At 37.8% G+C, this 18,768-nt stretch overlaps 1 protein-coding gene across 4 annotated transcripts in view; it reads right to left on the bottom strand.

The window, feature by feature from the left end:
• The window catches only part of Nlrp9c (NLR family, pyrin domain containing 9C), a 39,010-nt gene that overhangs the window by 15,349 nt on the left and 4,893 nt on the right, over positions 1-18,768 (bottom strand). For 2 of the 4 annotated variants that reach the window (XM_017322313.1, XM_017322314.1), the window contains exons 1-3: positions 13,929-14,199; positions 4,261-5,842; positions 378-542 (exon numbers count right to left, since the gene is read on the bottom strand). In XM_017322313.1, coding sequence (XP_017177802.1) covers positions 378-542; positions 4,261-5,842; positions 13,929-14,199 — 2,018 coding nt within the window. Of the gene's footprint in view, positions 1-377; positions 543-2,242; positions 2,436-4,260; positions 5,843-13,928; positions 14,222-18,768 lie in introns of those variants that run through there. The other 2 variants (NM_001042612.2, XM_017322312.1) reach the window with 2 other exon arrangements.

Genomic DNA, 18,768 nt, shown 5'->3' on the forward strand with positions numbered 1-18,768 from the left:
ACATGCCTAAAAAATGTCCTAATGGGGAAGCTGGAGATATAGATCAGCAGTTATCACTTGCTGCTTCAACACAGAACTAGAGCTCAATTCTAGGCACCCACACAAGATAGTATATAATTGCACATAATTCCATCTCCAGGAGACCTAAAGTCCTTTCCTGGCTTTTGAAGGCACCTGTATACAGGTGTTTGCATACAGTGTCTGCATACATGCACGCACACATGCATGTATGCAAACAAAGGGAAAATGAAATAGTCAAAATGAAACTTATTTTGTACAACATGTGCTAAAAAAAAACTTTTAAAGTTAAGTCTTCAAAGTGATTATTCAAAATAATTATAAGAAAACTACTGAGTATGAAAAATTCATTGACTTACAACAGCTCCTCCACTCGACATGTTGAACATTTCAGAGCTGAGCACAGCATCTCAACCACATCATTAGAGAGATCAGTGCCATACAGGTTCAGGTATTTCAGTTGTGGTATCTGAAGAAATGTGCAAAATAATGAACCATCTCCAAAGTTAGTCATGAAGGAACACCTGCAGGATAAAGACCAATTGTCATATTATATACCACATATAAGATATGTGGGTCCATGGCAGAGCAACTTACATAATCCTTTCCCAGGCTTTGTTTTACACACTGTGGTTTTTTGGGGCATTCTGGTTACCCCATAAATTCTTACTGGTTGTCTCTAGGTACCAGACAAGCACTAAGGCTCAAGCTACTCAGATCTTTCCCTTTTATTCCATTTCCCTCACCCACCCACATCTGCGTAACACCTAAAACATTATAAGGAGAATCATGGTTATCTGCATATTAAGCTCTACATTGCCTTGTCACAGCTTACTATGGTTACCACCTCATATTGTTTTGGTAAAAGGAACCTGAGTGGAGCAATTTCCTCCATCAGATTGGCATGTCTGTGGGGCATGTCATTGATCAGTAATCAGGGTAGTACATAGTTGTGAGGGGCATTACTTCTGGGAAATTAAGTCTAATATGAATAAGAAAGGTTGTAGGGGCAGGTCATGGGAAGTCAAGCCAGAAAACAGCATTCCTTTCTGATCTCTGCTTCAGTTCTTGCTTTCAAGGTCCTGTCCTGACTGCCCTTGGTGATAGTTTATGACAAAGGAGTGTTTAAAAAAAAAAGCATTATTCTCCCCAAGACTGCCATTCATCACGGTGTTTATCATAGAAACAGAAACCAAAGCAGAATTACATTGTATATAAAATACAAATACTTAAGTTTGTATTAATATTCCCAGCCATATATCCCAAAAGAATGGCCCATTTCTCTTTAAGAACTAAAGTTTTCCCTTTTTTTCTTTTTGTTTTTTTTGTTTGTTTTGTTTTGTTTTTGTTTGTTTGTTTGTTTGTTTGTTTGTTGTTTTTTGGCAGAGGTTTCACTTTAAAGCACTGGTTGTTCTGAAACTCCTTCTGTAGACCAGGCTGGGTTCAAACTCGGAGATCTACCTGCCTCCCTAGTGCTGGAATTAAAGAATATGCCACCATTCATGGGATTACTAAGCACTATACTTAAAGGCATCATTATCATAGGATGGATTCCAGAATTTAAGAAAATTAGATATAATTGTTTTTTGTTTGTTTGTTTGTTTCTTTGTTTGTTCTCTTTGTATTTATTCACTTTCAAGATGGGAAAAGTGTAGCTAAACGTAGGCCAGGGCATGTTTCCTCATGATAACGAATATATGTCATCATGAAGATTAAGTAACACTGGGCTGGACAGATGGCTTAGTGGTTAAGAGCCCATATTGTTCTTGCAGAGAACTAGAGTTCAGTTCCCAGAACCCATTGTTGGGAAGCTCACAACTGTTTATAACTCTAATTCCAGAGAACCCAATTCAGATGCAAACATACATATTCACATTTAAAATAATTAAATATAGACCTTTAATTAGCATTCATTATAGTCCCTACAACATAGTCAATACCTGCCTAGTTTTATTTTAGTGCACACACACACACACACACACACACACACACACACACACACGATGTACAGGCATTTTAAAAACTATATATAAATCAGATGTGTGTGTGTGTGTGTGTGTGTGTGTGTGTGTGTGACACAAACCTTCAAATATATGACTCTTGGTACTATTATATTTACTACTTTTGATTTTAGTTCTACATTTATTTATGTATTAATCTTCTCCACAAGGAAGAGGGAATTTTTCTTCTATCTACTTAAAGAATGAGTGACTATCAAACTTACAACAATCTTTGGAGCTTAAAAACAGTCAGAGGCATATTAGGAGTTGGAGACAAAGAATTACAGAGGACCTCTATGACCTTTTTATTGAAATGACAGCTGCCCAGATCCAACACATGTAAGTTACAGAAAAGAATGGATAACATAGTCCAATTGATGGCTGAAAATCTGCAATGAGATAACACATCATTATTCTCTAGTGGGTAAATTCAATTCAAGATATTCCTAAAATAGGCACATCACTCCCAACCCTTTCTCAAAACTGGCAGTTACCCTTGACACTGGAAAAAATTCATACAAGCAAAGTGGGTTCACATAGCATAGTGATTAAGAAAGTGGTCCCTAGGGCAGGAAATGCCTAAAAGTTTAAGACCATTTCATGCTCTTGAATAGGACCCAAGTTTGATTCCAAGAATCCAAGTAGAAGCACACAACCATTTGTGACTTTAGTTACAGAGAATCTAATCATCTCTTCTGAGCTCCACGGACACTGTATTCACATGGTACATAAGCATATATGCAGGCAAAACACCCATCATATTGAAATAAAATAAAAAAAATCTTCTTCAAAAAAGGAGAGTAGAGTAGAGAGGAGAGGAGGGAAGAAGAGACAAGGTGAGGAAATACAGGGAGAACAAATGAAAGGAGAGGAAAGCAGGGTGGGAAAAGAAGAGAGAGAGCACTGTGATACAAAATGCCATCTGAGCATTGTATATACATTGCAGTCTTGATCCATAGCAGCTATGGATGCCTTATTTGGCCTGCAAAAGACTATGCCTCATACCAGTCAATATAAGGTGGGAAGAGGGTCACACAGATCTACTTCTCCCAGCTGAACTGTTGGCTTCTGGAGAAGAGGAGTCACCTTTTGTGTTACACCAACAATTGAGCCCACCAATGTCTAACACACTTTTCTAAACTCATAGACTCACTTAGTTTAACCCTAAACTCCATAGCTGACAAAACAAAAAGATGTCAGTGTGAGAAAGGAATGTGTAAAGAAGTCAGGTGATGAAATAGAAGGGAAACAGAACTGAATAGAAAGTGAAAGTAATCCAAATTCTCTCTATATATAAAGAAATAAAACTACAAATCAATGCACTAAATAAAAATTATAATAAAGAGAGGTGGATTGAAATGAGATAAACTAGAATTAAATCTCTGCATGGATTCATTACTACTATCTATGATTCACTGCTGAAGGCATCTAAATTTACTACATTCTCAAGCTCCTCTTCTTTTAGTGAGAAATGTAATTTTTATGTGAATTAGTATAGATGTTTGGGACTCCTGATGGAACTGCAACCTATGTCGAGTAAGATTTACACATTTTGATCAAGTATGAGCTAGCAGACTAAATTTAATGTGTGAAAAGTCAACTAATGAAACACAGTATGAGCACCACCTTAAAACATACACAAATTCTCAAATCCTGTCCAATGTAATCACCAGGACACTCTGAACAGTATGAATAAAGGAAAAGTGTCAGGCACTGCAATGAAGCTGCTTACCTTTCTACCTAATACTGGCTCTGTGGTAGAATTCTTCTTTGTATAAATGGAGGAACTTAACACATGCAGCGCCACACAGCTCCAAACACCAGTATCAAGGCTCAATAGGAAGCCTTTCTGACTATACCATCTAAACAAGCATAGACAAGTAATAGATTTACCATGCTGGAGAGAGGGCTAAGTGGGTAAGTATATTTGTTGTGCAAGCAAGAGAACTTGAGGTCAGATTCACAGTACTGACATAAAAAGATGGACATGGTTGCTTGAGGCTGTTGCCCAGCATTAGAAGATGGAAACAGGTAGCTCCTGCTATCTTACTGGTTAGTTTGCCTTGTCAAGATGATTAGAGACTGTTCCAAGGTATTAAGGCAAAGAACAATAGAGAAAGATACCCATGTCTTCCTCTGGCTTCATCATGAATTTGCATGGACACATCTATAAAATATTTCTCTGGATAGTAAGGCAGAAGAAAAGACAAGGACAGTGGACAAGGCTTAGAGACATACTCACTTTTGGTCCAGTTTAAAGTTTTCTAAGCTACCATATTCGGGATCATGGATTTCTGAAAAAACTTTCTTTTGTATATGCAGGTGAAGGTTTTTCAATTTTGAGGCTCGCAGCAGACTGTATTCAGCTGCTCCCAAATCATCACTATCACTAATATCAACAGTAATTTCTTCAAATAGATTCATCACTTGACTTACAAATCTTTCCTCCTGGTTTTCAATTAGACAGAAGAACAACTTCTTGGGATGCACCAGTTTCTCATTACACTCTGGTTGACTGAGACTTTTAAGGTATCTAATGATTTCCTGTCTTATTGTTTTGAATGATATATTGCCAAAGCATGGTTTAAGCAAAGTGATCACATGTTTAGTGGCAATTCCAAAGAAAAATGTCTGTGCATGGGTCCATTGGTTCTGTTTATGAGCATATATTTCTCCTAAAAGTTGAGGTAGGCTTCCAATAACTGGGTGATATGTGTCTTTGTCCTGTTTGAGAAAATAGAACAGGGTAGCAAAGTACCACTGTAGTGTAGAATGGTAAAACATAATGTTGTTACCTTGAATTTGCAGAAATTTCATTTTCAGCCACACTGTCTTATCAGATTCAGATATCTTATTCCTCCTGAGGTCCTCAGAGTCAAACACATATACCTGTTTCCACATTCCCTCTACAGCCAAGGTGCACAGGGTCTTTAATTTGAACCTCTTGTATTTAGATGAGCCCAAGCCAAATATTGATTTGAATGCACTCATGATAAATATCGTGTGGATAGCTGATGTTGATTCACTGGAAGAGATTACTTCCTCTCTCGAATAATGCCCCCACATTAAAGAACTACAGATCATCCACAACATACTAGGATTGCTGCATAAAGTAAACAATGGTTCGTTTTTCTTTAAATCCTTAAAGACTTCTACACCCAACTGAATTTTGAAGAAGGACACACAGTAGAAATATATAGACTGTTCAGATAATCCTGACATAATGATCTCCCTAGGATTCTGCAGCAAAGGAATAATTTTTGAACAACTTGACTCTCCCAATTCAAGAAGCAGAGAGCACTCTGGGAGCATTATTTTCTGTAGCAAACTGCTCAAAACATTTTGTGTTGGCAGCCTCTTCCTCCAATCATTGCACAAGTTTGTCCTGAGTTCCAAGTCAAATTTCAGGTAATCAAATCCATCCAGAACAAACAAGATTCTCTTTGGATTGGATAAAATGTCATCCAGTGTCTCAGAACACTCAGGCAATTTACTTGAGATAAGCTCAGCTAAGCTTAACTCTGTGGTATTGTTAAGTGAGAAGACAGAGAAGAAGAAAACATACTGAAACCGGTTCTGCAGTAAAACTCCTGATGCCCAATCCAACATTGCTTTTCTTAAAAAAACTGTTTTTCCTTTTCCTCTAGTACCTAATACAACTGCAGTAGCTGGGTCTGACTCAGAATCAAATATGTCCAGTAATGCTTTGTATTGACGATCTATAATGGTGTTGTAGCTTCTATCAGGCATATAAGTGTTGGTCTCAGATGTCCATATGTATTGAAATAAATTCTTCATAAACTCTTTGTATTTATTTTGTTTATCTGGGTTTGATGAAATCAGAATACAGGGCAATTAGGAATAGAATAGTCCTAAGAATGAATCAGAGTATCTCCTAAATACATGTCTAATGAATAATCTATACTTCTGCATGACCATGGGTTCTGAGGTGAGCAAATAAAAGGAAAACCACCCTCACCTTCTCCTGCAATAACTTCCCATTTCAATTCCTGTGAACCTGGTGTAGGTTTTTCTTTCCCACTGAACTACAAACAGAATGGTTAGGGCCCCACCCAACCCTAACCACCCAACCAGTTCTTTCTATACCCACATCTCTAGGTAGAAAATACTATTGCATACAATTCGTTCCATGCTGGGCCTCCAATCCCCATGCTAGATATGGCATATGAACATTCAAGGCCAATAGAAAAAGGAAGTCCTCAGAAGGCAGGGACAGTTAAAAGAATGAAAAACCTGGATCCCCTCTAGAGTCAATTGTATGTAGGACTCCTTCTCTACCTGACAACTCTATAGTACCAATAAACTTTGATTTCACATTCCCTAGAATTCTTCCTGCTTTTACATGCTTTAATTCACAAAGAGAAATAACTAGTCAGAATTATCTTGGTACCCAACATGGGTCCCTCACTGCAGACTCTCAGTTGGTGGTTTTCTCATATCCATGGTTATATTTCATATATTGTCTTTAAAAGCTTTGTGACCAAACTTATAACTCACCTCTGAACAGCAGCTACTGTAAAGCATGAATTCTGTGTATTTATCGCATTTCAAATTTACAAAGGGGCATGGTACCTCCCAGGAAAAAAATCTGTAAGTATTTCATTTTTACATGTTTTTATGAGGTACGACTCAGATTGTTTCTATTTAGTCTAAAATTTTCCTAACTTGTAGCCTCCCTCAGCCCTGAAGCAGGCTGATCCAGACTTTGACCTTGCTGCTACTAAGGAGATTACCTAGGGTGGAACCTTCCAACCTAGATGGCTCTTTTGTTCTGTCACCTGCCACTGCTCTCTGCAAGACACTGCTATCTGCTGAGAAGCACCTGAGATATTCCAGAGGAATATCCTATCCTGCATGTCGCGTACAGGCTGGCTCCAGACACCAAGAATGGACTGGCAGGGGATGGATGGGCCTTCCCCCCCTTGTAAGCACACTCTCTTAGTAAACTGGCGGGCCTTGAACAGAATCATGTCTTGGTCTCCAATAATCTCTCACCGTCTAAGTCTCTTTCAGCCCCAGCCTGCCTCCCAGGAGTACCCGGTTCAAGTAGGTCACAGGCTGCCATACAACAGATTGGCGTCTGAGCCAGGGACCTTGGGAATGGCGGGAAAACACTGAGGGAATTGCTGTCTTGTATGGAGCTCCAAGGGAAGGAAAGAATCAGAGATCGTATTGGCATGGTGAGCAACAGGTATTTACGCTAGCGCTGGCTTTAAACTTCATTTTTAAAAAAAAGTGTTGCTGGAGGTACGGAAGGATACGGGCTAAGTTTGGAACAGTGCTAACCCGGCACTTTTTCCATTTAGGATTTGACAGTGAAATATGTGTAGGACTAGAAACTGTGAATCAGGTAGTTGTCTGCAGCTTTTAAAAGCTGTTTCAGGCGAGAGGAATAGGGTTTAAAATGATGAAACAGGCAGTTGTCCACAGTCGAGAACTGCATCAGGCTAGAGGAATAGGGCTTAAAATGATGGAGTAAAATATATAGAGGAAAATGGATTTTGAAACTCTCCCAGAGACAGAGAGAATTTGAGGGAAGCCCTGCTTTATTCTCTCTGCCTCTACAGCAGAAGTTCTCTGGCCTCTTTGTGTTGTCTAATGTCTGGTGCACCGATTACGTGTCGATTCATGTGTGTTTTGTTTCATTGTCTGAATGACTGAATGTTCTGTGTTTCATGTTGGAAAATAAAGATGGCTAAAACTTTATCTGCTGGTTTAGCAAGAGAGTGGCCACGCTTTAGCCAGGATCAGGCACAGCAGGAGAACTCCAGCTGGAAAAACAGTTTTTTGAGAAAGGGAGTCTGCAGCCTCTTAGTTTTGGGGCAAAAAAGCTGATAGATGGTTTTTTGCCTGGAGGGTTCTCTGCAATTGTGATTAATGTGTTTAGCAAATGACAAAGTGCTTTTTTATCTTATAATTATAGCTAAAAAAATTAAAATTCTTTGATTGGTCTAAATTTGTAAGACTCGTGTAGCCGCTTCATTTGGTTTTTTTACTGGACTTAGAAGTGTAATATGCTCTGTGTGTCTTCATCGTAGAGTATTAGCTTATAAAGTTATTGGCTATGATAAAAAAAGGTGTAACACTGGTTACTAGAAAATTAGTTTTAAATTGGCAATTGTCTTTCAAACACGTGGCATGAAGCAGGCCAAAAAAACTAGGCCTCTAAGGATACTTCTAGTTGAAATAATATTTAATGTGATTCTTATCCTAGAAAGTAGAATTAAGATAAGATTTAAAGCAATGTCTCTTTAATGAAGCATTAAAATTTGCACTGTCATGCATTCATAGGTATAAATTGGCAGCCAAACTTCATAACATAATAATAATACCTCTAACATTTATTCTAAGGGGATAAATTGTTTTGAAATTGGGTTTTGCTTTCCCAAAGTTGTAGATATAGTCTAATATTGCAAAAGAAACTTAAAATTTCTAAAATCTGTCCTCACAGCAAGAGGAACAAAACTCAGAGCAGCCTCTGCGGTCCTTGTGTGACTTTCTTTTGTCTTGACTTTCTTGTGTGCCTGGGGAGGTTCTTGAAACTTGCCTCTCCTTGCCTCCAGGGGAATTTTCTTTTAGCTGAAAGAACACTGTTGCAGATCTATCCAGATGTTTTTTCTAATTAAATTTCTAATTCAAAGTTTATAAAAGGTCAATCAGACTGTAGAACTTATAAAGGCATTATAATCTGGCTTGTATACTTCATGCAAAGTTATTATTTGTTTAAAGGTTCGTTTTTTTCCCTTGCATGATAAAGGGTTCACTTCTAGTGAACTGGTGTTCACTGGAAAATTTTGCATCTAGGTATGGCTGAGATGGCTTTACATTATGTAAGAAGAGTTTTTATCATCTCTGCTTCAATACAAGAAGCTAAGAGTTTGAATCTTTCAGTGTATATTGTTTCCTAAGTGGAAAGTATTTTATTAGCTAATGCCTCTCAAGGGAAATTTACTTTAAATCTTTGCTCTTACACAAGGAGCCTTTAAGTTCTGGGGAGTAGCTGTCGCTCCAGAAAAGATTCAGAGGCAATATTCTTTTAATATTTAGGGTTTTAGTTATACCATAATATCGTGGTACAAAAAAAATCTAAGAAAGAGAAATTGATTTGCTTCAAAATTTTATTTTCAAAAGCTTCCAGGAGATGTTAATTGGCTAAGACCTTACATTAAACTCACCACAGGAGAACTTTAGCCTTTGTTAGGTGCTATTAAGTGAGACACAAATTAACTGACAAAGAACAAAAGGCTTTGCAGAAAATAAGAGAGCTTTTATCATTGTTATCAATTATAACCAATGGTAATTAAATATTACCTGCTTATTTTAGTTATGTGCCCACAGCAATTCCTTGGCAAGAGAAAACATGGTTGTAAAATCATCCTTCTTCACCTCAAAGTAAAGTTTTAACACCTATTAAGGCCTCTGTGGTGCTAACAAAGAATTGTAAGATAAATTCATATAGTTTGGGATAACTATAACAAAAACTGTGTCTTAAGAACCTGACAAAGTGTCTGTTCCTTGTTCAAAACAGCAATTAAATTGGTTATTACAGAATATTAATAATTGATCTATTGCATACCATCATTTTAAATAAAATTGACAATCAACATCCCAAAGATAAGTTACAAATTGTTTTTATGCATGCTTTTGTATCTTCTATAAATTCATGCTGCATGCATCCCAGTTACTGTATTTAAAAACAACCCCTCTATGGGAAATAAGTAGATGTGAATTAGATCACATGTTTATTCTTTTGAGTTTCCTCCTGCTTTAGCACAGATAATTAAGTTGTGTGCTGTAGATGGTGTTTTAAAATGCTGAACATTCAAACCTTAATTTGTATACTAATAGTCAATATATCTCAGAGTTCACAATTGCTTAAGATTTTTCATCCCTTGGATGCTATTAATTCTCAAACTTGCAATTGCTTATGCATATACAACTCATAAGAAAAAATGCTGTCCTTTTAAGAAGGCTGTTTTTGGACATTTAATAAATTGTTCTGGATTGTCTGGACAAGACATCTTAAAGCAATGCCATGCTGGATTTATATCTCAAGCAGTCTATAGGTTCTATATATAAGATGGATTGGATATATAATATCATTCTTTATATATTCAAAACAGTTATGGTTTAAGATAATATTTTGGTATTCTTGGAAAATGTGCATGTCAAATTGTAAAAAATAAATTTGCTCTTAGTGTCCTCATAATACTGACTACTAAAATGGACTACTTGTGTCCACATAATAGTGTTAATTCTTGAGGACTTATACTTAATAAATTTCTGAAAATGAATGCTCTTATTTCTGATTAATAAATAAATTATGCACACGTGACTAATAATAACTTTTCAAGCTTTCTAGTTACAACTGCTCTTTAAGAGAAACAATTGAAAGTGCAATTAGTCACTGCACATGTTACATTAATACTGACTATAACAGTCAAGTATTTGAGATGTTTTGTCAACAAATTATTAATTCTCAAGGACAAGGTATTGTGGAACTTTAAAACTTTAGCTTCTTAAAAAACAAAGAAGGGAGAAATTATATCTGCGTACATATTATTTAGTGCATTCCCATGCACATTATTTAAATCATACTTTTATTTTAGAATTTTGAAATTTGGATGTCAAAGAACTTAATAAATGCCTTATAATATCTTAAAAGGATCTACTTATTGGCATATGGCTTGATGCTAAACAGCTACCTTATTAGGAAAGGGAAAAGCATAGGTTCTCTCTACAGAATGCTGCAGAAGCATGATAACTGTCAGAAGGATTCATGTGACAAGCTGACCTGTGAGTTTTCTGAGTACCCTGACAGTGGTGACAAGAAAGCTGAATTGGTTATATGTTTTGACCCACCTTTGCTTGCCTCTGTCCCAGATTGGACAAGCTAAGGTGCCTTGCTTTAAGCTTTTTAAACTTATGGGACATAGAATGTTAAAGACCATGGAATCTGACTTAGAAAGATTAGTCATAAGAAAGAGTTATAATGATTCTTCTCTTTCCTTCAATGTGACCAGTTATTCTAACTCAATCTTGGACTGGTCTAGTAATAATTCCAATATTAGAGATTCCTATTGAAGATAGCTAAAAGTCTTAATTACCTAGCAAAGTTAATTTGGAGCACAGCCTCTACTTCCTGAGAATCTTTGGCCTTTCTGCTAATTCTCAAAGCCAGCTCCTCCACACCTGGAGGCCAGAACCTGAGCTTGATTGTTGCTAATCTGCAATTGAATAAAGTACCTGGGCTTCCACAAAGAAGCTTTTATACTGTTGCTTTTCACTGCCCCACCTTTGTTTCTCAAGCAGGTCAGCCATGCTGTTCAGCCTGACTGCAGCAAATGCAAAGCCTTGACTCCAACAGCGCAGGTGGCAGTTATTAATCTTCATCAAGAAGCATTCTAAGTACATATCGTGGCTTTGGTCTGAATTGGGAATAAGGTGTGCTAATAGGGCCGGTTAGTTAATGATGGGCAACCAGATTTTGGAGCCATATCAATTTAAGACAGAGGTACATGCCAAGAGGCCATGGTTTATTAATAATACACCACAGAGCCATGTTTGTGCAAAATAACACAAACAAGCTGCATGTATTGCTCCTTGACAGATAAAAATGGCTCAGGAAAATCTTAGATCCTAAGGCAGGCACGGCTGCCAGTCACCATAACTCCCAGGCAGGGCTATGGAGCATAAATAAATTTTATGCCTCGGTCCGGCTATATTTATTATATAATCAGGGAGGAATTGTAGCCTCCCTCAGCCCTGAAGCAGGCTGATCCAGACTTTGACCTTGCTGCCACTAAGGAGATTACCTAGGGTGGAACATTCCAACCTAGGTGGCTCTTTTGTTCTGTCACCTGCCACTGCTCTCTCTAAGACACTACTACCTGCTGAGAAGCCCCTGAGATATTCCAGAGGAATATCCTATGCTGCATGTCATGTACAGGCTGGCTCCAGACACCAAGAATGGACTGGCAGGGGATGGGCCTTGTAAGCACACTCTCTTAGTAAACTGGCGGGCCTTGAACAGAATCATGTCTTGTTCTCCATTAATCTCTCACTGTCTACGTCTCTTTCAGCCCCAGCCTGCCTCCCAGGTGTACCCGGGTCAAGTAGGCCGCCGGCCGGCATACAACACTATCTTCAGTAAGTCATTTAAGAATCATTCTATTTACATTTTTTTTTCACTTTTATAAACATGTTTATAATTTTGTGCATAGTCAAAGCAAGATTTGCTTCAGGTAACAAGACAGTGAAACAAATTTTCAAGTTATAGGATTTCAAGTCTATGGGTAATAATTCTATTCAGGTTGGTCTTAGTTAAATCATATGAATCTTGTATTTTTACATACATTATTTAATGTATCTAGATAAGTATTCTCAAAAGATGATATTAAGAGAAAATGTTTCTCTGGTTATTCATAAAATTAGGTACCAGGCAGCTAGGACATGATCCATACTGCACTTGGATATTTTCTTATTAGCTTCTTTTGGTATCAGGCTTTCTCAAAACAGGAACTTACTGTGTCCTGTCCTGAGATTTACTGAGACTTGTGTCAGTAATTGGTGCATTACAGATGTTGGTAAGTTAAGAGAAATTGTTGTTTTTCCAGAGGATCTGGGTTCATTTCCCAGTCCTGACATTGCCACTGCCAACTGTTAATTTCAGCTTCAGTGATTCCAGTCCTCTCTGGCCACCACAGGCATTGCCTGCATGTGGTACATGTTCATATGTGTAAGCAAAATGTTCATATAATAAAAGATATAGTCTCAAAACATAAAATGATATTTGTATGGAACTTTAAATCTATTACATTTTTGTTGTATTTTGGGAAAAAGGATTCCCTATATTTACACATTATAAAATATTGAGTGTTGGGCTGCCAATATGTCTTAAAGGATGGGGCACACTGGACCAACATGCAACTCCAACAATTTGTCCTCTCATCTCCACATGCATTCAACAGTATACTCACACTAATATGTAAAATATATAAATATTGGTTGAAGTAGCAGCTCACAGGTTACAAGTGCATACTGCTTTTGCAGAGGACCAGGATTCAGTTCTGAGAACCAATATAAAGTAGCCAATAGAGTCAACACAGAACTTAGGAAGTTAAACCAAAAGAGCATGAGTTCAAGACATGTCTAGTCTACATAGTAACTTTGAAGCTGGCCTGAGCATCATAGTGAAATATTTACAAAGATAGAAAGAAAAAAACAAAAGGAGAGAAGAGGCAGAGAGGGGGGAGAGAAGAAAGAATGGCTAGGGAGAGAGAAAATGGGTGGGTGGGGGATGAATACCCATTTGTTGTTTTGAATATTATTTTTTTAAAAGCAAATATGTGAACAATTTTCTTGGCTAGCTAAGGAAAACAATATTAATATTAGCACCTGCCTTACTAGTTTCAATGGATCCTACATTTTCTTTTCTTGGTAATAGTCATGTGCATTAAGACAGCCTCCCTGACCCCATTTAAAAGATGGTCTGTACATAGTACTCATTGTTCTCTCCAACCTTTCTCAACCAGTGGACAACTCAACACTGACATCACTTTCACATTATGGGTGTTAGCTTGGTGTTTTTAATGAGACCCCCTAAGAGTGAGCATGGGGGTGTCTGACTCTTTTACATGCTCTTGGGACAGTTTTTCTCCTGCTTGCTTGCCTCATCCTGTTCAATATGAGGGTTTGTGCCTAGTCTTATTGTAACTTGTTAGGCATGTTTGATTGATAGTCTTGGGAGGACTGCCTTAGTGGGGAAGGAAGGGAGATCAAAAAGAGTGGAGGGAAGGGAAACTGCAGTTAGGATGTAATATTTTAAAAAAAAATCTCCTATTTAGATAAATTTCTTAGTGTGTCCACTTTCTCCCCATACTCACTTACCTCTCCTTTCTATCTGAGCCATGGTTGAGAGGTCTTTCCTATTGACCTGTAGAAACAGGTTCAACACCATATCCCATACCTGTCTTGGATAATGTGTGTACAATTGCGTTACCAGGTCTTCTTTGGAAGTGTTCTTAATCTTAGTCCAGGAGAGTGGTTTGAGTTTAAATTTCTCTTGCTCTTTCTGGAGAAGCTCTTTAAATCTCTGGAACTCTTCATCACTGAGTTTTTGAAAATACTGCAGCAAGCCATAGCTAGATGAGTCAACCATCTTGGGAAAATGATCTCAGACTCTAGAGGTTGATACATTTTCAAAACCAAGAAATAAGTGACACTCGAGGAAGAAAGACATCAGCGTTCAGTCTCAACTTAAAAAGAGCCAAAGTTATTGATATCACGTGTACCTTCCTTCAGATATATGTGGATTCATCCTTACTCTTTTACTATAATTTATATGAATTCATTGTTAAAATTAATGGCTAGAAACTGGTGGCACACACCTTTAATTCCAGCACTTGGAAGCAGACAGAGGCAGGAGCGTCTCTGAGTTTGAGGGCAGCCTGTTCTAAACAGTGAGTTCCAGGACAGCCAGGGCTACACAGAAAAACTCTGTCAGTCTCAAAAAGTCAACAAAATCAAACAAAACCATTTATACTAAGGCTACAGTCAGAGAATGATAAACTAAAAAATTTCAATAAAATGGTGAAGTTCATCAAAAGAGTCAAAGAAGTGGAGTTGACTTCTCCTGAAGACCCAGCTGTATAATTCTTGCGCATTTACCCAAAAGATGCCCTACCATGCCACAGGGACACCAGTTCTACTATGTTCATTTATTTGTAATAGCCAGAAGCTGGAAACAAACCAGATGTCCCACAATAGAAGAATGGATACAGAAAATGTGGTTCATTTACACAATAACTCAGCTATTAAGAAAGAGGGCATCATGAGTTTTCAGGCAAATGGATTGAACTAGAAAATATCCTGAGTGAGGTAACACAGAAACAAAAGGATATGCATTGTATGTATTCACTAATAAGTGGATACCAGCCAATAAGAATACAGAATTCCCAGGACACAACCCACAGAACTCAAGAAGGCTAACAAGCTGAAGGGACCAAGTGAGGATGCCTCAATCCCACTTGGGAAGGAGAAGAAAGCAATCACAGGAGGTATGGAAGGAGGAACCTGGGTAGGAAATGTGACAGGGAGGGGAAGAGGAGAATATTATCAGATATGTGTGTGGGGGGGGGCAGGACTGAAGCCTTGAGGGCCAGCAGAAAGAATGGAAACAGATAACCTCTGAAGGTAGGAGGGGGGGCAGACTCTCTAGATGTACCAGAGACCTAGGAGGTGAGAGAGACTCTCAGGACTCAAAGGACCTTAGATGAAATGCCCTACAGTGGGGAGAAGGAACTTGTAGAGTCCACCTCCAGTAGAAAGACAGGACATCAAGTGGAGGGATCGGGTTGCCATTCCTTAGTCAAAAACTCTGATCCAGAATTGTTCCTGTCAGAAAGAACTGTAGGGACAAAAATGGAGAAGAGCCCAAGGAAAGAAAGTTCCAGTGACAGGCCCAAATTGGGGCTGGGGAGGTCCCGAGGCCTGACACTATTAGTGATGCTATGGTGTGCTCACAAACGGGGCATATCATTACTACCCTCCAAAAGGCCCAACAAGCAGCTCAAAGAGTCAGATGCAGACATTTACACCCAAGCTGCTTGACCCCTGTGGTTGAATTACAGAAAAACTGGAAGAAGCTGAGGAAGAGGGTGACTTTATAGGAAGACCAGAAGTCTCACTAATCTGGGCCCCAGGATCTCTCAGACACTGAGCCACCAACCAGGTTGCATATACAACTGATATGAGACCCCCGACACATATAGAGCAGTAAGTAACCTGCTATGTCTGAACTCAGTCAGAGAAGAAGCACCTAACCCTTGAGAAACTTGAGGCCCCAGGGAGTGAAGGTCTGGTGAGGTGGGTGTGGCTATAGGGGCATCCTCTTGGAGACAGGGGGAGTAGGTGTGGGATATGGACAGTCAGGGTGTGGGCTGTGAAGGGGGCAATGTCTGGACTGTAAAATAAGATTAAAGAATAAATAAAAAATAAACACTGTTTGATATTGGATATTTTTAAAACACCTTTGGTCTAGGTTGAATAAGTCAAATATATTTTTATCTAAGGAAGTTTATTTGGGGAGGGTCTTTGTATGAATATATGTTTATGCACTGTGTTCATGCAGTATACATGGAGACCAAATGAGGGCACCAGATCCCCCTCAGATTGGAGTTAAAGTTGGTTGTGTACTACCATGTGGGTACCGGAAATAGACTCCAAAGAGATGGCAACCCAGAAGTTGAGAATTACTGCACTAGAGGATTATATTCAAACGAGTAACAAAATGTTCAAAAGGTTCACATAGAACTCAGAAAATTGATTAGGATGACTCCTATTCAACACATAGCGAAGATCCATGAATACACATGTAAAAAATGAAGTTGGTTAATTGAATTTACAACAGAGCCAGTCTAACTACAATCAGACCAAAACTGATAATACAATTATGTTCCCCTTCCCTTATGGCAACTCTGTCCTAATATACTGCCACATATAATCAATCACACAAATCAGACTATTGCCCTGTCTGTCTGCATAACAGTTTTTAATCTTCTAAAACTGAAATCCTATCAGTTTAATAAGACGCTCACATTCCCTGACAATTGTTATTCTACTTTCAATCCTGAGGGCTTTCTTTGTACCCAATTGTCTTTGATTTATCATTTGAGACAGGGTCTCACTCATGTAGCCTTGCCTGGCCTGGAACTTGATATATAGACCAAGCTTGCTTCAAATTGAGATTCACCTGCCTAACTTCTAATTTTTGCTAGGATTAAGGATGAATGCCATCACACCTAGTCACTTCATTTTATAGAACTGATACATGTTTTTGCATGGAATAATGAGTTTTATGGCTATGTTTTCATATAAACATATACTTTAACCTGCACCTTCCAACATTCCTTTACCCTCTGTCTCTCTCCATTTCCCTACTGGTAGTCCCCTAGACAATGTACTTCTATTTTTTCTGACATAAATTATATAATATAAAACATTATAATATCATATATATGTACACACAGACACACACAGAGACACACACACACACACATACTCTATATAAAATCCCATGGTCCAAATGTTACAGAAAATGTGCCTCATGTCTTTTATGCTATGACCCAATATGCTTAGTATCAATTCCCAGTTGTACCCAGTATCCTACATATGACACAATTTCATTAATTTTTGTTGCTGAATAAAATCTTCACTATGAAAAGGATTTTCTATTTTCATTGAGGCATAAAAATCATACTCATCAATAGGGAGTTTTGCGAACGTTCAGTACTTTTGTACACTGGATAATGTTCAAACCACAGAATAACACCCATCTCCAAAAATATTTCTTTGTAGTGAAAACATCAAAAAAAAATCTTTCAAATGTTCTTGAAACATATGCACATTATTGTCTATAATCACCCAACTATAAATTAGAACACCAGACAATTTTAATATTTTTAACCTTTTATTCTAACTTTTCTTTAAATAAAATGTTTTATGCATAGGAGTACAATTTAAATATTAAGTAATACTATAAAAGGATGGTTTGATATAGTATTTAAGAAAGGGAAATTTTCAGGGGGTAAACCCCTCTCCATAAAGTCATTAAAAATAAAGTCACTTCTAAGTGGTTCCGTGCAACCAATGTATTCCATCCTAGCCACATCTAAGTCCTATTACACTAATGGTCAGTGGCTTTAAAAAGTACATAACTTTCAAAATGACTACCTCAGGAGAATTCATATATCCACTGTGAGAAAAAAATTAAACAAGGAAAATAAACCCTCCATGGGCTGGAGAAATAGCTTAGGGTTTAAGAGCACTGGCTGCATTTGCAGAACACCTGGGTTTGAATCTTAGCACTCACAAACTGTAATTCCTGTTCCAGGGAATATGATACCCTCTTCTGACCTCAACAGGGACCAGGTACTGACACAGCAAACAGACATACATGCAAGGAAAAACATCCATACAATAAAAGTAAATAAAGCTATAATTCGTGGAAAACACTTTTTCTGTGACCATCCTACCCTGAATGTGCTTGATCTTGTCTGATCTTGGAAGCTAAGTGGGGTTAGGCCTCGGATGAGTGACCACTTGGGAATATTGGGTTCTCTTTGCTTAAAAACAAACATTTTATCCTCTTTAATGACTCGTGTTCTTATGCCTGCATTTTCTCCTTCCTCAGGCAACAACTAATATTACCCTTTCAGTATTCTTTCTAAGTGAGACTATAGCCATATTTATACCTGAAAAAATATAATATTATATATATGAAGTATAAAATAAATGAAGTGTCTATATCAAAGACTTATCTATGAAAAAGCTTCATTTAAAAGAAAACCTAAAAACTAGAAGTAATTCTAGTTCCTCCAAGGTTTGAATTTCTTGACATCAAAATATGTGATCAAGGTTTTAAAGCATTATCAAAAATTCATTCTGCTTATAAATGCACTGCTTTAAAGTAGTCAGTCACATGACAACTGTAACTAACCACTCAGGAAGGCACAGAACCTCTCAGCTTTAGGAATAAAAACCTAATAGGATCCCTTCAGGGTGTGCTTGCATACTGGATTTGACATGGCTATATAGCCTTTGCTAATGTAAAAGTTTAAAAACTTTTTATAATTATGGTTTTCCCAGATGCATGCCTATACAACCCCATGTGTAACCTGTGTCATCAGAGGCCAGAAGTAGGCACTGAAGCCCCTCGAATTAGAATTAC

This window comes from Mus musculus, chromosome 7 (assembly GCF_000001635.26).
Source record: "Mus musculus strain C57BL/6J chromosome 7, GRCm38.p6 C57BL/6J".
NCBI lineage: Eukaryota > Metazoa > Chordata > Mammalia > Rodentia > Muridae > Mus > Mus musculus.